The sequence below is a fragment of the Micromys minutus genome (genome assembly GCF_963924665.1).
Source record: "Micromys minutus genome assembly, chromosome: 28".
NCBI classification, from domain to species: Eukaryota; Metazoa; Chordata; class Mammalia; order Rodentia; family Muridae; genus Micromys; species Micromys minutus.
In genome coordinates, this window is record NC_137963.1 from 7,010,354 (window position 1) to 7,026,611 (window position 16,258).

A 16,258-nucleotide genomic window follows, 5' to 3' on the forward strand; every position below is an offset into this window, starting at 1 on the left:
AACCAATAACAGCAAATACTGACAAAAAATGTTATATACATAATTTCAGCTTTTAACAACTCATCTAAATTCTGGTAAGATTACTGGAATAGTTTTCTTTAGCTCATAGAGCTGGTTATAAAGAAAAGAATTAGTTAAAATGACTGTCAGAAAACTAGAGGAGAATATGTTGTTGTTTGTTTGCATTAAACGCGGCAAGAATGGTAGTAAATGTGCATAGTTTCAGAACTCTGGAAAGTGCAGCCAGGAGTTCACCTCAGCTACACAGCAAGTTCAAGACCTGCCTTGGCTACATAATATATTGTCTCACAAAAACAAAATAATACTAAAAATAGCAAAACATTCTGATTTGAAGAGAATTTATGAATCCATAACTAATTTACTGCAATTCACAGCTATGTAAATTGTTTTAGCAAACTATATTGTCAAACCCCAATACTTGACTCATAGTCAGAGGCTGATATTGGAAACTGGGCACATATACATCAATTCACAGGCCAACTATAAACTCACTTCAACCTCCACAGTGCTCTAACAGGAGTGCGGACTAGAGGCCCTGCCTGACAGTATAGCATCAGACTGGACTAACAAATGACCACCTACCATTCCTCTTTACACGAAAACCCTTAGGCTAGTTCTGTTTTCATTCGACTCTTTAAATAATTCTTTAATTCATAATCTCATTTCTAACATTATTGTGTAAGGAAAAATACAGATGAAGCAGTTTAAAGAAAAAGAAGCAAAGAGAATTTAAACATTTTCGTTCCCTAAATAACTGTTTCTGTCTACAAGTGAAACCCTATGCTGGGAACTTTGTTATTTGAAAACTGGTTAAAGCCTTCTTTTAAAATGCAGATTTAATCTTAAGAGGCCTCATAAAAGTTCAATAAAATTATGTGGATTTCTCTCTTATATTTAGAACAGCCCATCCAGAACTTGTCACGGCCTGGTCAAACTTTGACAGACAGAAGAAAAATTATCAACGGTCAGATGTAGGCAGAACTTCTACTTACGAGGACAACTACAAAATAAATGTTCTGTTCTCAGACTCTACTACAGACTACCATTAAAGCCCATGGGTTCCGGAATTGTTTTTCTAGTACTATCGCAAGTGATGACTAACTTTGTCCAATCAACAAGGTAGAGCATACAATATCATATTTTTTAATTATATCATCTCATTTTATCCTATTAAAGTAACATGTGTCCTCAAATGCCATTTCATCTGAAAGTACTATAAGAGAGGATCCCAAAGTTCATGCCGAAAAAGCTAGGGATATCCGTGTGAAGATGAAAGCCTTTAACCGGGCTGGCTTGACTGTTTCTAACGCAATGTAGCCAGGCAAGTCAGAAGGTCAACTCTGATCCAAGTATAATTTACTTTTTTTTTTTTTTTAAGCAAAGAAAAATTCTTCCTCTTTATCTCTCAATACTTTGAATCTCTCTGATTTCTCTTGGTGTTCCATTTTGTTTTGTGCTGTATTAAAAGAATGGTGCACCAAAATTTAGAAATAGCTAAATCCAAGTCGAACTCCCATGGACAGACTCACCAACGTGCTGTCTATCTTTTCAAAAGTGACAACAGTTGATGAGATGTAGCTAAGGAGGTAAAGTGAATAAAAGAAAATACTAAATTATTGGAAAAAAGAGTAAAGTTGAGTGTCACTAAGCCCCAATCTGTCCCTGAGAACCACTTGGTAAAGGAAAGAACTAGCTCCTGAAAGTTGTACTGAACACACATCCTGTGGCATGAACATGTCACACATATACAAACAAAGGGAAAAAATGTTACTTTAAAACTCAAAGATAATCACTATAGGGTCTTGCTGTTTGGCTCATTGGCTGGTTTGGCTTTATTGGTTTGGAGACAGGGTATCATTATGTGTAGCACTTGCTACCACAGATTTATATAGAAAAGGCTAGCCTAGTACTCTCAGAGATCTGCCTGCTTCCTAGCTAGCTTTTATACATCTACATATAGACCCTGTAGATCTTTAAAATAACATATAAATCATAGGACTTTACTTTCTTTTTGAGAAATTAAGAACTAGGAGTTCACCTCTTCTTGAGAAACTAAAGCTGAAATTAATCATTTTTAAAACAGTTAAATTACATCAAGTAAGCCTTTAATATAATCACTCTATTCCCATTAATGCTTGCTCAGGGCTCAACACTGGCATTTGACAGAACAGAAGCAAGAGATCATGTAAAAGGGCTTTTGATACAGTGGTGAGAATCCCGAGAGCAAGTGCTATGGGCTACACAGGAAACCTGACAAACAGAATACTGCAGAGGTACGGGAGAGGTGGGGGATACTTGAGCCAGATCTGAACAACTTTAGCAAATCAGTAATCAGTAATCGGGTCGAAAACAAAGTATAGAAGAGCAACATTCACACAGATGCCAATCATCTTAGGTAAATAAGTATATGGACAACATTTGCAATGAGATGCCAAAAAAAAATGAAACTCCATGTACAAAGTGCTACCCACATATCAGGACATCAGTAATCTAAACTCCAAAGTTAGACCCAATATGGACACTCTCAGAGGACATTGTTCAAAACGCCCAGCAGATAGTAAAAAGACAAGTATCCTGAGACCACAAATCAGGCCAGTCAGTTTCCTTAAACTATATCCCCTCCGGGCTTTCTCTCCCTCCTGATCCAGAGCCTGTGTTTAACATCCCAACATCATTTCTTCAACCCACCTCAGCCGTGTTCTGTTCTTACTCTATACTGCTTTTTCTTTCTTCTTTTTTGCTTTGTTTAAAACACCGCCCCCCTGCTCATTCCTTTTGCTTTTTTACACTTCCAAGAAACTCTTCTGCAGGGTTCCTGAAAGATGTAACCCCTGCACTATCAGACCGCAGAGCTTTACTTCTCTCCAGTCTGTTAGTCAGACATCTCTCATCCATCTATTTCCTCTCCCCTATTTGGTCTCTATCATGCCAAAGCTGATCGATATTCCAACTAGTGCTGCCTTTCCTTCTTTGTACCTTCTTTTGTCCCTTTAGTCTATGGAGCGGTTGGTGCTTAAGTGATGACCTGTGTAACTGACTTTGACTCTATTTCACAGTGAATCTACCTGTGGATAATGGCTGTTGTTGCACAGAAGGGCTGGGAATAGACCATTATAGCCAGAATGCAAGTCTAACGAAGAAACAATAGTAAAAAGCTACGACAACTTAATTCTTATGAAGCATTACAAATACCGCAATATGGGATGGGAGGCTCAAAACACAATTTTAATGTGCAAATCCCAATAAAAAACCAAAAGTAACAAATCTACAATCTACTAATTCCAAAGTAATGCCCCCTGTCTAATAAGAGTAGTTTTTATTTATAAGATTTGCCTTGGTCATGGTGTCTGTTCACAGCAATAAAACTCTAACTAACTAATAGAAGAGTTAAGAGAGGAGAAGAAGGTAGAGAAAAGGAATAGAGTGGAATGAAAAACAAACATATTCCACAGAGAGGAAATGGACCTGAGGGGACAAATATTATAACACATCTTAAAGCACAAAATAACCAGGCATGGTAGCACACATCTTTAATCACAGGACCTGTGAGCTCAAGGCCAGCTTGATCTACACATTGAGGCTTTTGTCACATAGAAGAATCGGTCTCAAGGAGGGAAAAACACAAGATACATCACCTAACAGAATAGCTAAAATCTACAGAAGGCTAAGGAAGAGCAAAAACTCAAACACTGTTTCAAGATGGATGACTATAAACTGCAATGTTTTCTTCTAAAGACAGTCAGGTATTTATCTGCAGCCATATCGATCTATACCAACAGGAAAGCCTGTTTCGATGCCTTAGGAAACATTTACACAAAATTCATAGAAGCCCTGCTCATAAAGACTAAAAATAAAAGCAACCCAAATAACAAATAACAAAAAGACAAGCTATAGCTTATTAACAAAGCCAAATCACATAGAGCTATTAAAACTAATGAACTATAGCTAATAATTCAAAAAAAAGCTTAGCAATTATTTAATACACTTATAATCCCAGAACTGGGGGTAGAAGGATGAAAGGGCAGAGGGACAAGCATCATGGTTTCAAGACCAGCCTGTCTATAAGGCAAGAAACTGTTCAAAGGGAGGAATGAAGAATGGAAGAAAAAAAAGAAAGAACATACACCAAATGACCCAAACTACATACCGTTCATAAACAGGCCACAATGAATTGTGTTGTTATAAGAAAAGAAAGAGTCGGGGCTGGAGAAATGGCTCAGTGTTTAAGAGCACTAACTGCTCTTCCCAAGGTCCTGAGTTCAATTCCCAGCAACCACATGGTGGTTCACAACCATCTGTAATGAGATCTGATGCCCTCTTCTGGTGTGTCTGGAGACAGCTACAGTGCACTTATATATAATAAATGTATAAGTAAATATTAAAAAAGAAAGAATGAAAAGAAAGAGTTGCTACGATGGTAGAAAGCTCATCACTGGAGAAACTGGAGCTGAGGACAGACAGTGCATGCTTTGAGAGAGACGGATTCTGACTTTGTGTTTTGTGTACTGTGCTGGCTTGTCTTACGCCAACTCAACACAAGCCAGAATTACCTAAAAGGAGGAAACTCAGTTGGCAAAATGCCTCCATAAGGTCCTTTTGTAATGCATTTTTTTATCTAGTGGTTGATGGATGGGGCCCAGTCCACTGTGAGTGGGGCCATCCCTGGGCTAGTAGTCGCACGTGCTATAACAGGCTGAGCAAGCCATGGAAAGACACCACTCCTCCATGGCCTCTACATCAGTCTCTGCCTCCACATTCCTACCCTGTTTAACTTCTGTATTGACTTCCTTCAATGACAAACAGCAATATGAAAGTGCAAGGCAAATAGCCCTTTTCCTCCCCAACTTGCTTTTTGGTCATGATGTTTAGTTGTAGCAATAGAAACTCAAACTAAGACCTGTACTTTTCAACTTGTTATACTTAAAAAACAAAGTTAACAAAGAAACTAAGGCAAGAGGTAGCACAGGATGTCAATGCACAGAGGACAAGGAAGATGCCTGGGTAACAAAACACTACAAAACACCCTACAATTTATTTACTTATTAACTACAAAATGAAATTTATTCTTCCTCCTTTATTTATCTATTTGTTTGTTTGTTTACCTGTTTGCCTGTTTGTATTTACAGCCCAAGGGATTGAACCCAGGACTGCAAAATGTGATGTCACACATAACCAGAAAGTTCTTTGTCATCTCTCGCCCTAAAAGTTAGTCATCACTATATCCTATATATAGGAGAGGAGTTACTGTAACTCTAAGTAATGTTAGAGAAATTATGGCAGCCTCACCAGATCCCACAATTTAGTTGACACCTGTCACAGCTTTAGCGTGGAAGCTGGGAACAGAGGAACATGATCAGAAGTTCAAGGTCATCCTCAGGTAAGCAGCAAGTCTTAAACTAGCCTGAACTATCTAAGACACTGGCTCTAAAAGGGGTGGGGGAGATGGAAAAAAAGGCTCAGTGATTATAATAGTGAAAGCTAATCTTGCAGAGGACCTGAAATTGGTTCCTAGTATTTATATCAGAGAACTCACAGCCACCTGTGATTAACCTCCAGTGGATCCGATGCCTCTAACCTCCACCTTCCGCACAGACATAGATACACACATGCACATAATTTAAGGTAAACAACAATGCAAAAAAAAAACAAAAACAAAACAGAAAAAGTGATCCACATGCAGGGAATGGAGAAAGAGAAAAAAGAAAGGAAAGAATTCTGTTTTTCTTTTCTCATATTTAAACAGTACAGATACCGAAAAACTAATAAATAAATATAATGAATAAAATAGATATACTTGAGTACTTCTAAGCTATCTAAAAATAGAAAACAAGAAGCAGTATCACCAAAAATCTTTTTAATAACCACAACATAAGCATAAATATACCTCATCATATATGCTCCCATTAATATCTGCTCCATAAATAGGTGCCACAAAAGTTAAGTTTTTCCAGTATTTGCGTTCCAAATCTTCATAATCCAAGTATCTTGGAGTACAGTATCTATAAAAAATTAAAAAGTAAAAACCACAAACCAGTAAGGCAATTTTAAGATTTTTCTAATTTAATTTACTTTCTAAATAAAAAAAAACTTGTACACTCCCATGGTAAAGTTAATGAGTAATATAGAAATGATTTTGTACTTAAAGCTCTATAGAACGTCTTATATTCTTTATCAGTAAGATTTGCAAAACATACTAATAAAGGCATCAATATTTAGCTTTCATAATATTTCTAAAATATATAATTATACAAGAATTTACAGATTTATATAGAAAAAGAAACAGAACATCTATAGAACAACTAAAGAAAAAAATTAAAATAAGGTAGTTTGTAGTTTCTGGATTGGTGTTACCTAATATACTAGTGATAGAAAAAAAAGGAAAAAAACTTACGTAATTAGAGAGGAAGAATAAACTAGCACAACCTTTCCAGAGCATAATTTCTCATCGTATATCATGTCAAAATTGTATACACCCTTCATGTGAATTTATAAATTCCTCTCACCAGCACAGAAATGCAGAGGTGACAGAGTAACATACTAGACACAACAGGTAAGAGTTACTTCCCTATATCTGTGATAATACTCTGACAAAAGCTGGGTTCACTTCAGCAAAGAAGCTTAAGGACTGATCTGCATGGATGTGCACTCGGGAATGGAAAAAGAGATTAATGCTAACTTTCAGTACAGCTCTCCTTATATTCCAATACAGAATCACAGCCATACAATGGCACAATCCAGTTAAAGTAGGTATTCCCATATCAATTAATCTAATAGAAACCCTCTCTGGCATGCTCGGAGACTTAAGTGTCAATTTGACAATGAATATTAACTATTAGATTGAAACTTTAAACCAAGTACCTCTTCCTTAATTTAACTTCTGTCAGGGCAATAAAAAAAGAGCAACACAGATAGGTTTTATTCATGAAGAAAATAAGCAAAGAGATAGATTCATAAAATAATGAAGCAAACTATAAAAGAGGAAAGAAAGCGTAGCAGAAGCAGAAATCCCTATGAGCAGATGAGATGAGTCAGTCGTCAAAATCACTTGCTGCTCTTCCAGGACTCGGTGTGACTTCTAGCATGCATACTGTGGTTCTTAATTGTCTCTAACTCCAGTTCCAGGGAACCGGATGCCCTCTTCTGGCAGGCACCAAGAACACATGACATATATGAACATTTTAAAAAACATTTTTAAATGTATGAGTATCTGAGATAAATCTGTGTGTGCCGTGTGTGTTAAGTGTTCTTGGGAGTCCTTGGAGCTGGAGTTACAGGTGGCTGTGAGCCACCATCATGGATGCTGGGAACTGAACTCAGGTCTCAGTAAGGGTCTGTCACTGTACTGCTAATTGAGAACTTATTTTAAACCTGAATGCTGTAATAAAAAGGGTAAGTTTGGCAACGTTAATATTGTACAGATTTAAGTACTTGAAATGCATATTCAAACTCCCTAGAAGGGAGGACGTTCAGTCAGTTCTGCCGGATTCTCCTGAACACTAGCTGAAGTTCATCCTAATATGCTGTCTTACCATTACAGCTGTTCCAAAAGTCAACAACTTACTCAAAACTGACTCAGTGATACATCCTCAGAACAATTCGCTCACTGTTGCACAGTTCTAAAAAGAGGCTCATGACCGGGCTCCGCCTGCCTTGGCAACCCTAGAACTCTAATTACAGTTAAGAGCCACCACAAGCATCAAGATTTGTCATGCAAAAGCTAACATAACCCTGGGAGAGTGCGAAATTTCTCTGAAGCTTGATCACTGCTCTGTAAAATATAGATATGGCTTAGAGACTAGACTGATCTCAGCCCCACTTGCTACTAGGGACCATGTAGTCACCACGGCAGACCCGGGCAGATGAACTGTGCACTGCCTCCCTTCCTCCACTCCAGTTGCCTATGCCATATCCAATCTACAGGCCCTGTCCTGGTCCCCAACCCTACACTTAGGTCCACTCTGGTGAACTCCCCGTCTGGTCAGACCTACCTGTGCTGTCTCCAACCCCCAGGTTTGGCCGGAGTCCCATCTTGTGTGCTTGCCCATTCCAATCAGTTGCTGCCAGTGCATTTCCAAGCCCCAGGCTTGGCAATGGCCCCACCCCCTGTGCACCAGATGCACTAGTCTAGTCAGGTGAGTTCTGCCAGCACCTAGCAGGCCGCACTATGTCCACCCTACAGGCATAAAGCAGATCAAACATCTGTGCAAGGATACAAGAGCTCAGGAAACCTCACCTTCCCGTGCCATCCTCATCCCTCGCACCTTGACGCAGCCACACAGCCTGCAACGGGCCTAACCTGAGGCAGCTTAGATCCTTGCATAGGCCACACAACTAGCAGAGAAGGCTATATGCCTGGGTTATATGATAAAATCACAACATGAAAATCCAAGGCAATATATCTGACCCCCAAATCCACCAGTCCTACAGACATGTTCTCCAATGAAAACTTCCTATATAAACCACAGGACACGGAACCTATATTTCATCGAGAAATTTTAAAAGGGCATAGACAGCTCAAATATAATGAGAATAGCTAGCAATAAACACAGAGGTCAAGAAGCAAGCATACAGCTGAATAAAATTAAGATAATTGAGAATTTGAACATAAAATAAAAATATTGAAGAGAACTCAATATGATCGAATGAATGAATGAAAGACAGAATTACAAAACCCAGTAACTAAATCAGAAAACCTGGGTGAAAACCTTAAAAGTAAACTGGATTAAATAGAAGAACAAACATCTGTACTTAAAGAAAAAAAAAAAAAAAAGTCAGATCTTCAAGAAGATCAAGGACTTTCCTAAACTAAGTAAAATCACACGTACACATGTGCAGAAAGCACATGGAGCACCAGTAAGCAAGAACAGAAAAGACAAGTCCAACGGCATAACTAAAACCCAAGCAGCATGTGAAGGAAATCATGCAGCTTATTTCCGGGTGGAACTTCTGAAAGGGAGGAAGACCCAGAGTGGTGAGTTCTACAGCCCCACAGACGCCAGCCTCGGCTGCTGCGCAGAGCCACTGCGCGCCACAGATGAAGAAGACGCTTCTCCATGGGAAGACGTTAAAAGGATTAACGCCGGCCAGCCATAGCGGTGCCCAGCTTCCATGCCACGAGCACTCAGAAAGCCGAGCAGGCATAGCTAGCCTCTGTGAATTCAAGGCCTTGCTGGCCAAGGTCCAGAGCAGCAAAGGCTGCATGAGACACTGTCTCAAATCATTATTGTTACTACATTATTATGCATCGCTGCCAGACAAGCCCTAAAAAGAACAGTAGAAGCAATGCTTCTGACTGAAGAGAGGAATGAGCATAGCCAAGGATAAAAAGAAAATCAATGAAGTATAATTATTAAAATACAAAATACGGATACACAACCACAAACAATAAAAATACTAATAATGCAAGAACACAAAGAAAAAAATGTTAAATTGCTACAATCAACCTGTACCTTTCAATAGTGCCCTTAAATTCCAAAAGCTTTACTTTGCCAATAAAGGCACAGGCTACGTGAATGAAGAAACAAAATTCATCTTTCCGTTGTCTTCAAGAAAATAATTTCAGCATTAAAAGACAGGCAATAAAGTGAGGCCGTCCTCCTAACCACGTGAGAGCCAGTCACATGAAGAGGGAGAACTCTCAGCTCCTCCTGCACCATGCCTGCCTAGACTCTGCCTTAGTGATAATGGACTGAACCTCTGAACCTGTAAAGCAACCCCAATTATATATAGAGTTGCTTTGGTCATGGCGTTGCTTCATGGCAAAGAAAACCCTAACTTGGACAACAGTACAACATCTAACTGTACTCTACATATTTATCCTATACTTACAGAAAATACAGGTTTCACACCTATCAACAAAACTTCTTTATACAACAGGTGGACAGACATCATGACAGAGAACAACTCAACTAGTCAAAGTGGCTGTGGAGTGCCTGCCCCCAACTGATATAAGCACAGCACAGCCCTACACCTAAGGAACACTGTTGAAAAAAATGGAAAGATTGCCAAAGACCAGGATCTCTCCGGCCTGATTGTGTCTTCTATATAGGACAAGGAAGCAACACCCATGAAACTGTGACAATGTAATAGCAAAATAACTGAATAACGAGCTAATATGACAACACAAGTGGGGAGATTTTCACAAAACCAGTTCCTACATGAAGATGTACAGGCAATTAGAAACTATTAAGAGATGAGCCCCAGAGACGAGCCCCCAATTGGCTTTCCAATACCACATGCTCATTTACATATGATAGTAAATGGGCTCAGCAAGTCCTATTTATAAATTAATCCCTGTGTAGTTACATGTAATAATATATACATATACATATGTATCTGTGTGTAATAATAATTAGAGGACATAGTTTAAGAGGGAGTAGGAAAGGAAAGAATAGCTGAAAAACAGAGAAAGAAAAGATGAAAATAATACTCACATATATTTAATTTTTTTTGAAAAAATAATAAAATTTTTTTAAAAAGTAAAGGTAAGAATCAACATCCAAGCTGTTGGAGAAGGCCCCATGAGATAATTGATCAGTAGGCCGCACAAAACAGCACGTATTATCAATCACGTGTTAGTGTATTTTATCCTCTGTACTGGTAAGGCCAAGCAAACGGTGTACTGTGTACATCTGCACATGCATGTGCTAATAAGAAACGGTTAACAATGTAATCTCTATGTAGACCAAATACTTTGTATGGACAAGATCTCTGGTTTGACCTGAAGAGTACAGACCACTAACATTTGCAGTAAATTCCCTCATAAAATTACCAGTAGAAATATATGTACATTTTAAATACACACCCATACACACGAAGATTAGTTTGCTTCCTATTGCTGTAATAAACACCATGACCAAGAACAATTTGAGAAGAAAGAGTTTATTTGTTAAACATGTCCCAATCACAATCCATCACTTAAGAGAAGCCAAGGCAAAATTCAAAGAGCAGGAACCTGGAGGCAGGACTAAAGCAAAGGCCATAGAGGACACTGCTCACTAACTTGCACCTCATGGCTTGCTCAGCCTGCTTTTTTATAATATAGAAAGCAGCCAAGGGGTATCATCATCCCCAGCCTTCTTGGAAAAGACTGACCCCAACTAGCTCACTTTACTTTATTCAATCACTACACAAAAGAAATTGGGGCTAGAAAAAGTTCCAACTACTGAAGTTATCTTGCCCTTGTTGCCTAAGAAAGCAGACAATCTATAAAAATCTCAACCATTTTTGACCATGGTTAGCCATAATCAAAAGAACTCCAAGTTACCTACCAGGAGTGTCTTAGGACAAAGGTTGGTGCAGCTGCAAGCTTTCATGTAGCAGCAAGTGCAGACAATCCCAGAAGACAACATTTCTTCAAAGTTCAAACAGTCTCAAAACAATTTCTCAGCCCCTACTGATTAACCCCATCATAATAAAGGCTTTGCTGATAACATTTTACTCATTACAGAAAACCAAGAAATATATAGTCTTATTAAGATATTTATACTTACCTAGTAATTTCTAAATATATATCTTATTAAGATATTTAATACTTACCTAGTAATTTCTAAAACTGCAAATGTATTTTTGCTACCACAACACTATTTACCCATTCAATTTACACAGTAAAAATACCTGTCATATCTTACGTTATCCTGTATGCAGCGGTAACAAACCAGACAATGTCCACCTACATGTATTCCTTTTTAACTGCTTGAAAGGTTTGACATTCCTTCAAAATCCATCTCAACAACACCTACAAAATGAAAATTCTCCCTCCCTGATTAAATATCACAAAGCTTTATATTAATCAAAAGCCACATAGCACTGTGTACAGAGATATGATGCTTACCAAAGGTGATTTAATATTGTGCAAGCTAGGTAAACATTAAGATTTTTATTTTAGCATCCAATACCAAATAAAAAACACCAAGGTTTAAAAATATATCCATAAATTCTTTAACAGTCTTCCCTTCAAGAATGAAAATTTTGCTGGGTATGGTGACATTTACCTATAGATCCAGAACTTGGGAGACTGAAACAGAAAGACTGCAAATTCAATGTCAACCTCAGCTTTACAGCAACAGGCTATCTCCCTGCATCAAAGGCAAAAGTAAGACTTCATTCTTCTCCCCATTCAGTATATAAGGTACCTATCAATTTCTCTGGAAGAAGCCAACTGGCACTATATGAGGATTCAGGAAGCATTACCAACAAGGAAGCAGAAAGAATGCAGGATCAGGAAGATAGAGAAGTAACAAATATAAGCCATTTACCAGACAGGACACACATTTTAATCATGAACTTCCTGAAGCTGTGGCTGTCTGCTATGGTTCTGCACAGTATTGGAGTGTCAGCTCTAAGTCAAGAAGGGGGAATCTACTGCCTCATGATGAACTTGGTGTTCATGATGAAGATGATGTCATTTTATCTTCAATCGTATACCCACTGGGGAGCCTACCTGCCTTCTTTCAATATTTATAAGCCCATGATTACTCAAACATCCCTTATTAAACTCAGTAGGTCATATAACAAAATAAGAAGGCAAAAACGTAAGAATGGGATGTACTAGGAGGCGAGGGAGCTAAGACGGGAGTTAGGGAGTACCAGAACATGTTAAATACCTGTATGACATTGTTGAAGAACACACTAAAAAATAAAAGAAGAAAGCAAATCTTGAACTCTAAAGTTACATATTCACGCAGAATTATTTCAGATAAAACAAACCAGTGTCTGCAGTTTACTCAAATGTGTTTTTAAAGATGTGTGAGTGGCTGGCAGACCTCGTGTGGAATAAAGCGAACAGTAATATGTTCACCATGCTACACATTTGTGAAGTTCCAAATAAAGGACCAGCAGCATAGACTTTACCCTCCTGAGAAGAATCCTCCAGCCAAGTTCAAAGCAGCAGCCCTGCCAAGGCCTTCGCAATTAATATGGCAGAAATCCTAAGCTTGGGCACCCATCTAGGACTCCTGGGCTTCTGACTCTTATAGTTATGAGCTGGCTTAAGAGACTAATTTTAAGAACTTGTTATATATCATAGATAATGGATATAATAAATGTTTTCCTACTCATTCAACAGTTTTTAAATTGTTAGTACTCATTTTAGTCTTAAATAAAATTATGAATAAAATTTTCCCTAGTAAAGCTAAAGAGAACTAAAAAACTCTGACAAGCATTTTACAAATGGGATTATAAAATTGGAACAATTTCTTTAGAAATAAGCAAGTGTAAGCCGCCATCTGAAGAACAGAGGAGGCTCCTGCTTTCGTTACAGGTTTCTCAGGCTTCTCTACCTATTTGGATTCCTGCACCACACACCTCTGTGAAGAAACACAAACATAAATCAGCCCACTCACTTGCTACTGTTAGCCAGCCGCCTGAACTCCTTCACGGTCATGGCTTTCTTCTGGATGTTGTACTGAGTAAACAGTCCCGACTGCCCGGTGACCATCTGCTGAATTGGTGCTGGGATAAGCAAATTATCAATATCATCATAGCATTGTCTTGGCTTCCACTCCTTAGGAGGAATCACCTAAAAACAAAACAAAATATTAACCTAAAACTCCAAACTAAACATTACACGTACTTCATTTTTTCAAAAGAACATAACATTATCTCAACACCTCTGTAACAAAAGTACTATAAAAACTCATTAATGCTTTGCTGAGACATGTGTTAGTGTTTATAAGACAGGCTGAAATGTCAGATGAAACGCCAACAACACCGGAACAAACAATGAACCACTGTGTAACCCCAAACAGATGAAAAGTTAATCGACTCCTCCTCAAAGACACAAAGTTCCCCTTTACCTAATTTTATCTGTGTGTCTTTTTTATATGGTACAGATCAGTAAACGTTCAGTCAATATTTTCTCTTTAGCTCTCTTTTACAATAGAGTACAAGGTCACTGTGGTCATCTAGAGGACTTCTGAGTTTGTTCCCTCACATGGACAAAGAACTAAATGTCTGGGGAAACCAAGGCAAACTGAGGTTAAAGCTTTACACGTGTGGGAAGTCCATGTAAACAGAGCCTGGCTTGGAGATTTTACAGAGATCCCGGGTCTTCCCCTTTCTCCTGCTGGTCCTGGTTAGACGCCTATGTGCCTTCCCACTGGCTCTCCTCACAGTAGTTTCCATAATGTCTTGTAACAAGAAGCAGCCATCTCAGGGATGCCCCTTTCACCTTCCTTGCCTTCCTACATCCCTCTAGCTCTCCATGGTTGCCAAAGAGCATGGTAGCAAAGAAGTGTGTGTCTGAAAACCAGCTTTCTGTAAAGATGAGGAGAAGTTTGATTTGTAACTTTTGTCCATTTCCATGGTATACCTCTCCCAACACTGGCAGTACTTTTTGGTTTGTATTTTGTGTTTTCTGACAAATTCTTAAGCAACTCAGAAATTGTCCTTGAATTTGTTACATATCTAGGAATGCCCCTGAATGCCTCCTGCTCCTCCCAAATGCTGGGACTGCAGACATGCTCCAGAATACCTACGAAAATTCTTAAAATATTTTAAGATTGAGGGGGCTAGAGAGATGGCTCAGTGGTTAGGAACACAGACTGTTCTTCCAGAGGTCCTGAGTTCAATTCCCAGCAACCACATGATGACTCCCAACCATCTGAAATGGGATCTGAAGCCCTCTTCTGGTGTGTCTGAAGACAGTGTACTCATATACATAAGATAAATAAATAAATCTTTTAAAAATTTAAGATTGAAAGATAAATTGGAAATGAAAATGAATTATTAGAAACCAAAACAGAGGAGCGTCTTAGGCAGGTATAATGAACAGAATATCATTACTCCTCTGAAATCCCCCATGTTCTCTTTTCCAAATACGCCTATCCTTGTTCAAGTAGCAACAGCTACAATATTCATTGGTAACAACTTGGCTATGCACCTCTAAATATTAAGTTTTGGTTTTATTTTATGTATGTAACATGTCTGCACACTTTTGTGTTTGTATATATGTATAAGAATACACATGTTTATGTGTGTATGTTGATATCAATGTCTTCCTCTATTATTAGCCACCTTACTTTAATTTATTTTGAAACAGTCTCTCACTGAGCCCACAGTCCTCTGTTCACCTTCCCAGAATGAGGCTTACAGAGACACAATGACACCTGACCCTTTTATAACATGCACATTAGAAATCTGAACTCAGGCTCTCATGACTGCACAGCAGATACTGAACATGTCCTCAGTCTATAGCAATCGTTCTCTGTAGAAGGTCTAATGTATGAAGTGGGCGGCTCAGAGGACGGCAGTTCTCTAACTCCAGCAGATACCTGCACTCACATGTACTCACTCACGCAGAGAACAAAATCAGCCTTCTGTTACGACACTCTAGTATAACATTGGTAACTGAAAGGAAATCAGAGTATTTAAGTATTAGAAATATCAACTGTGAGTGCAAGAGATAGTTCAACAGCTGAGAGCACTTGCTGCTCTTCCAAAGAACTTGAAATCGGTGCCCAACAGCCACACCAGGAAGCTCACAAATACCTATGACTCCACGAGATCTGATATTCTTCTGCCCTCTGCAGACTCCTGCACAGACATAGATATACTCACATCAATAGACAAAGGTAAATGAAAATAAATCTTCAAAGAGTAAGAAATATCAAGCAGGCAGGCAGGGGTGCCGTACTCCTTTAATTGGGAGGCAGAAGCAGGCAGATCTCCATGAGTTTGAGGCTCGCCTGTCTTCAGGACAGGCAAGACAGAGACCTGTCTCATAAAAAAAGGAGGAGGAAGAAGAGGAAGGGGGTTGGGGGAGAACAAAGAAAGGGAAGGGGAGAGGTGGGGAGGGAAAGAAGGAGAAGAGGAGGAGGAATACCTCACATGCACAAAGTCTGGAGGTCTATCTCCAGTACCACATAAGCTTGGCCTGGTAGTACAAGCCTGTAATGTCAGCATCCAGACAGGAGAAATGTTCTTGGCCACACAGCAAGGTCAAGGCCAGCCTGAAACAAGAGATCCTATCTCAAAAATAAAACCTAAACTAGTGGATCAAGAAATATCTCGGTGGAAAAGAGTACTTACTGCTTTTACTCCCATCACCCAAATGGCAATTCACAACTCCTTATAACTCAGTTCCAGGGGATTCAATGTCCTCCTGTGACCTGAGATTTCCTACACACAAGTAATACACATACACTCAAGCCACCACCTGAGTTTAATCCTGGGATTCTTGAAGGAAAGAGAAAAATGACTTCCAAAAGTTGTTTGACCTCTGAATGTACCCACGCTC

General features: G+C 38.9%; 1 protein-coding gene across 1 annotated transcript in view; it reads right to left on the reverse strand.

The window, feature by feature from the left end:
• The window catches only part of KDM4C (lysine demethylase 4C), a 112,140-nt gene that overhangs the window by 81,409 nt on the left and 14,473 nt on the right, over positions 1–16,258 (reverse strand). The window contains exons 3-4 of the mRNA XM_080939942.1: positions 13,365–13,540; positions 5,906–6,020 (exon numbers count right to left, since the gene is read on the reverse strand). Of these exons, the coding sequence (XP_080796068.1) occupies positions 5,906–6,020; positions 13,365–13,540 (291 nt within the window). The remainder of the gene's footprint in view (positions 1–5,905; positions 6,021–13,364; positions 13,541–16,258) is intronic.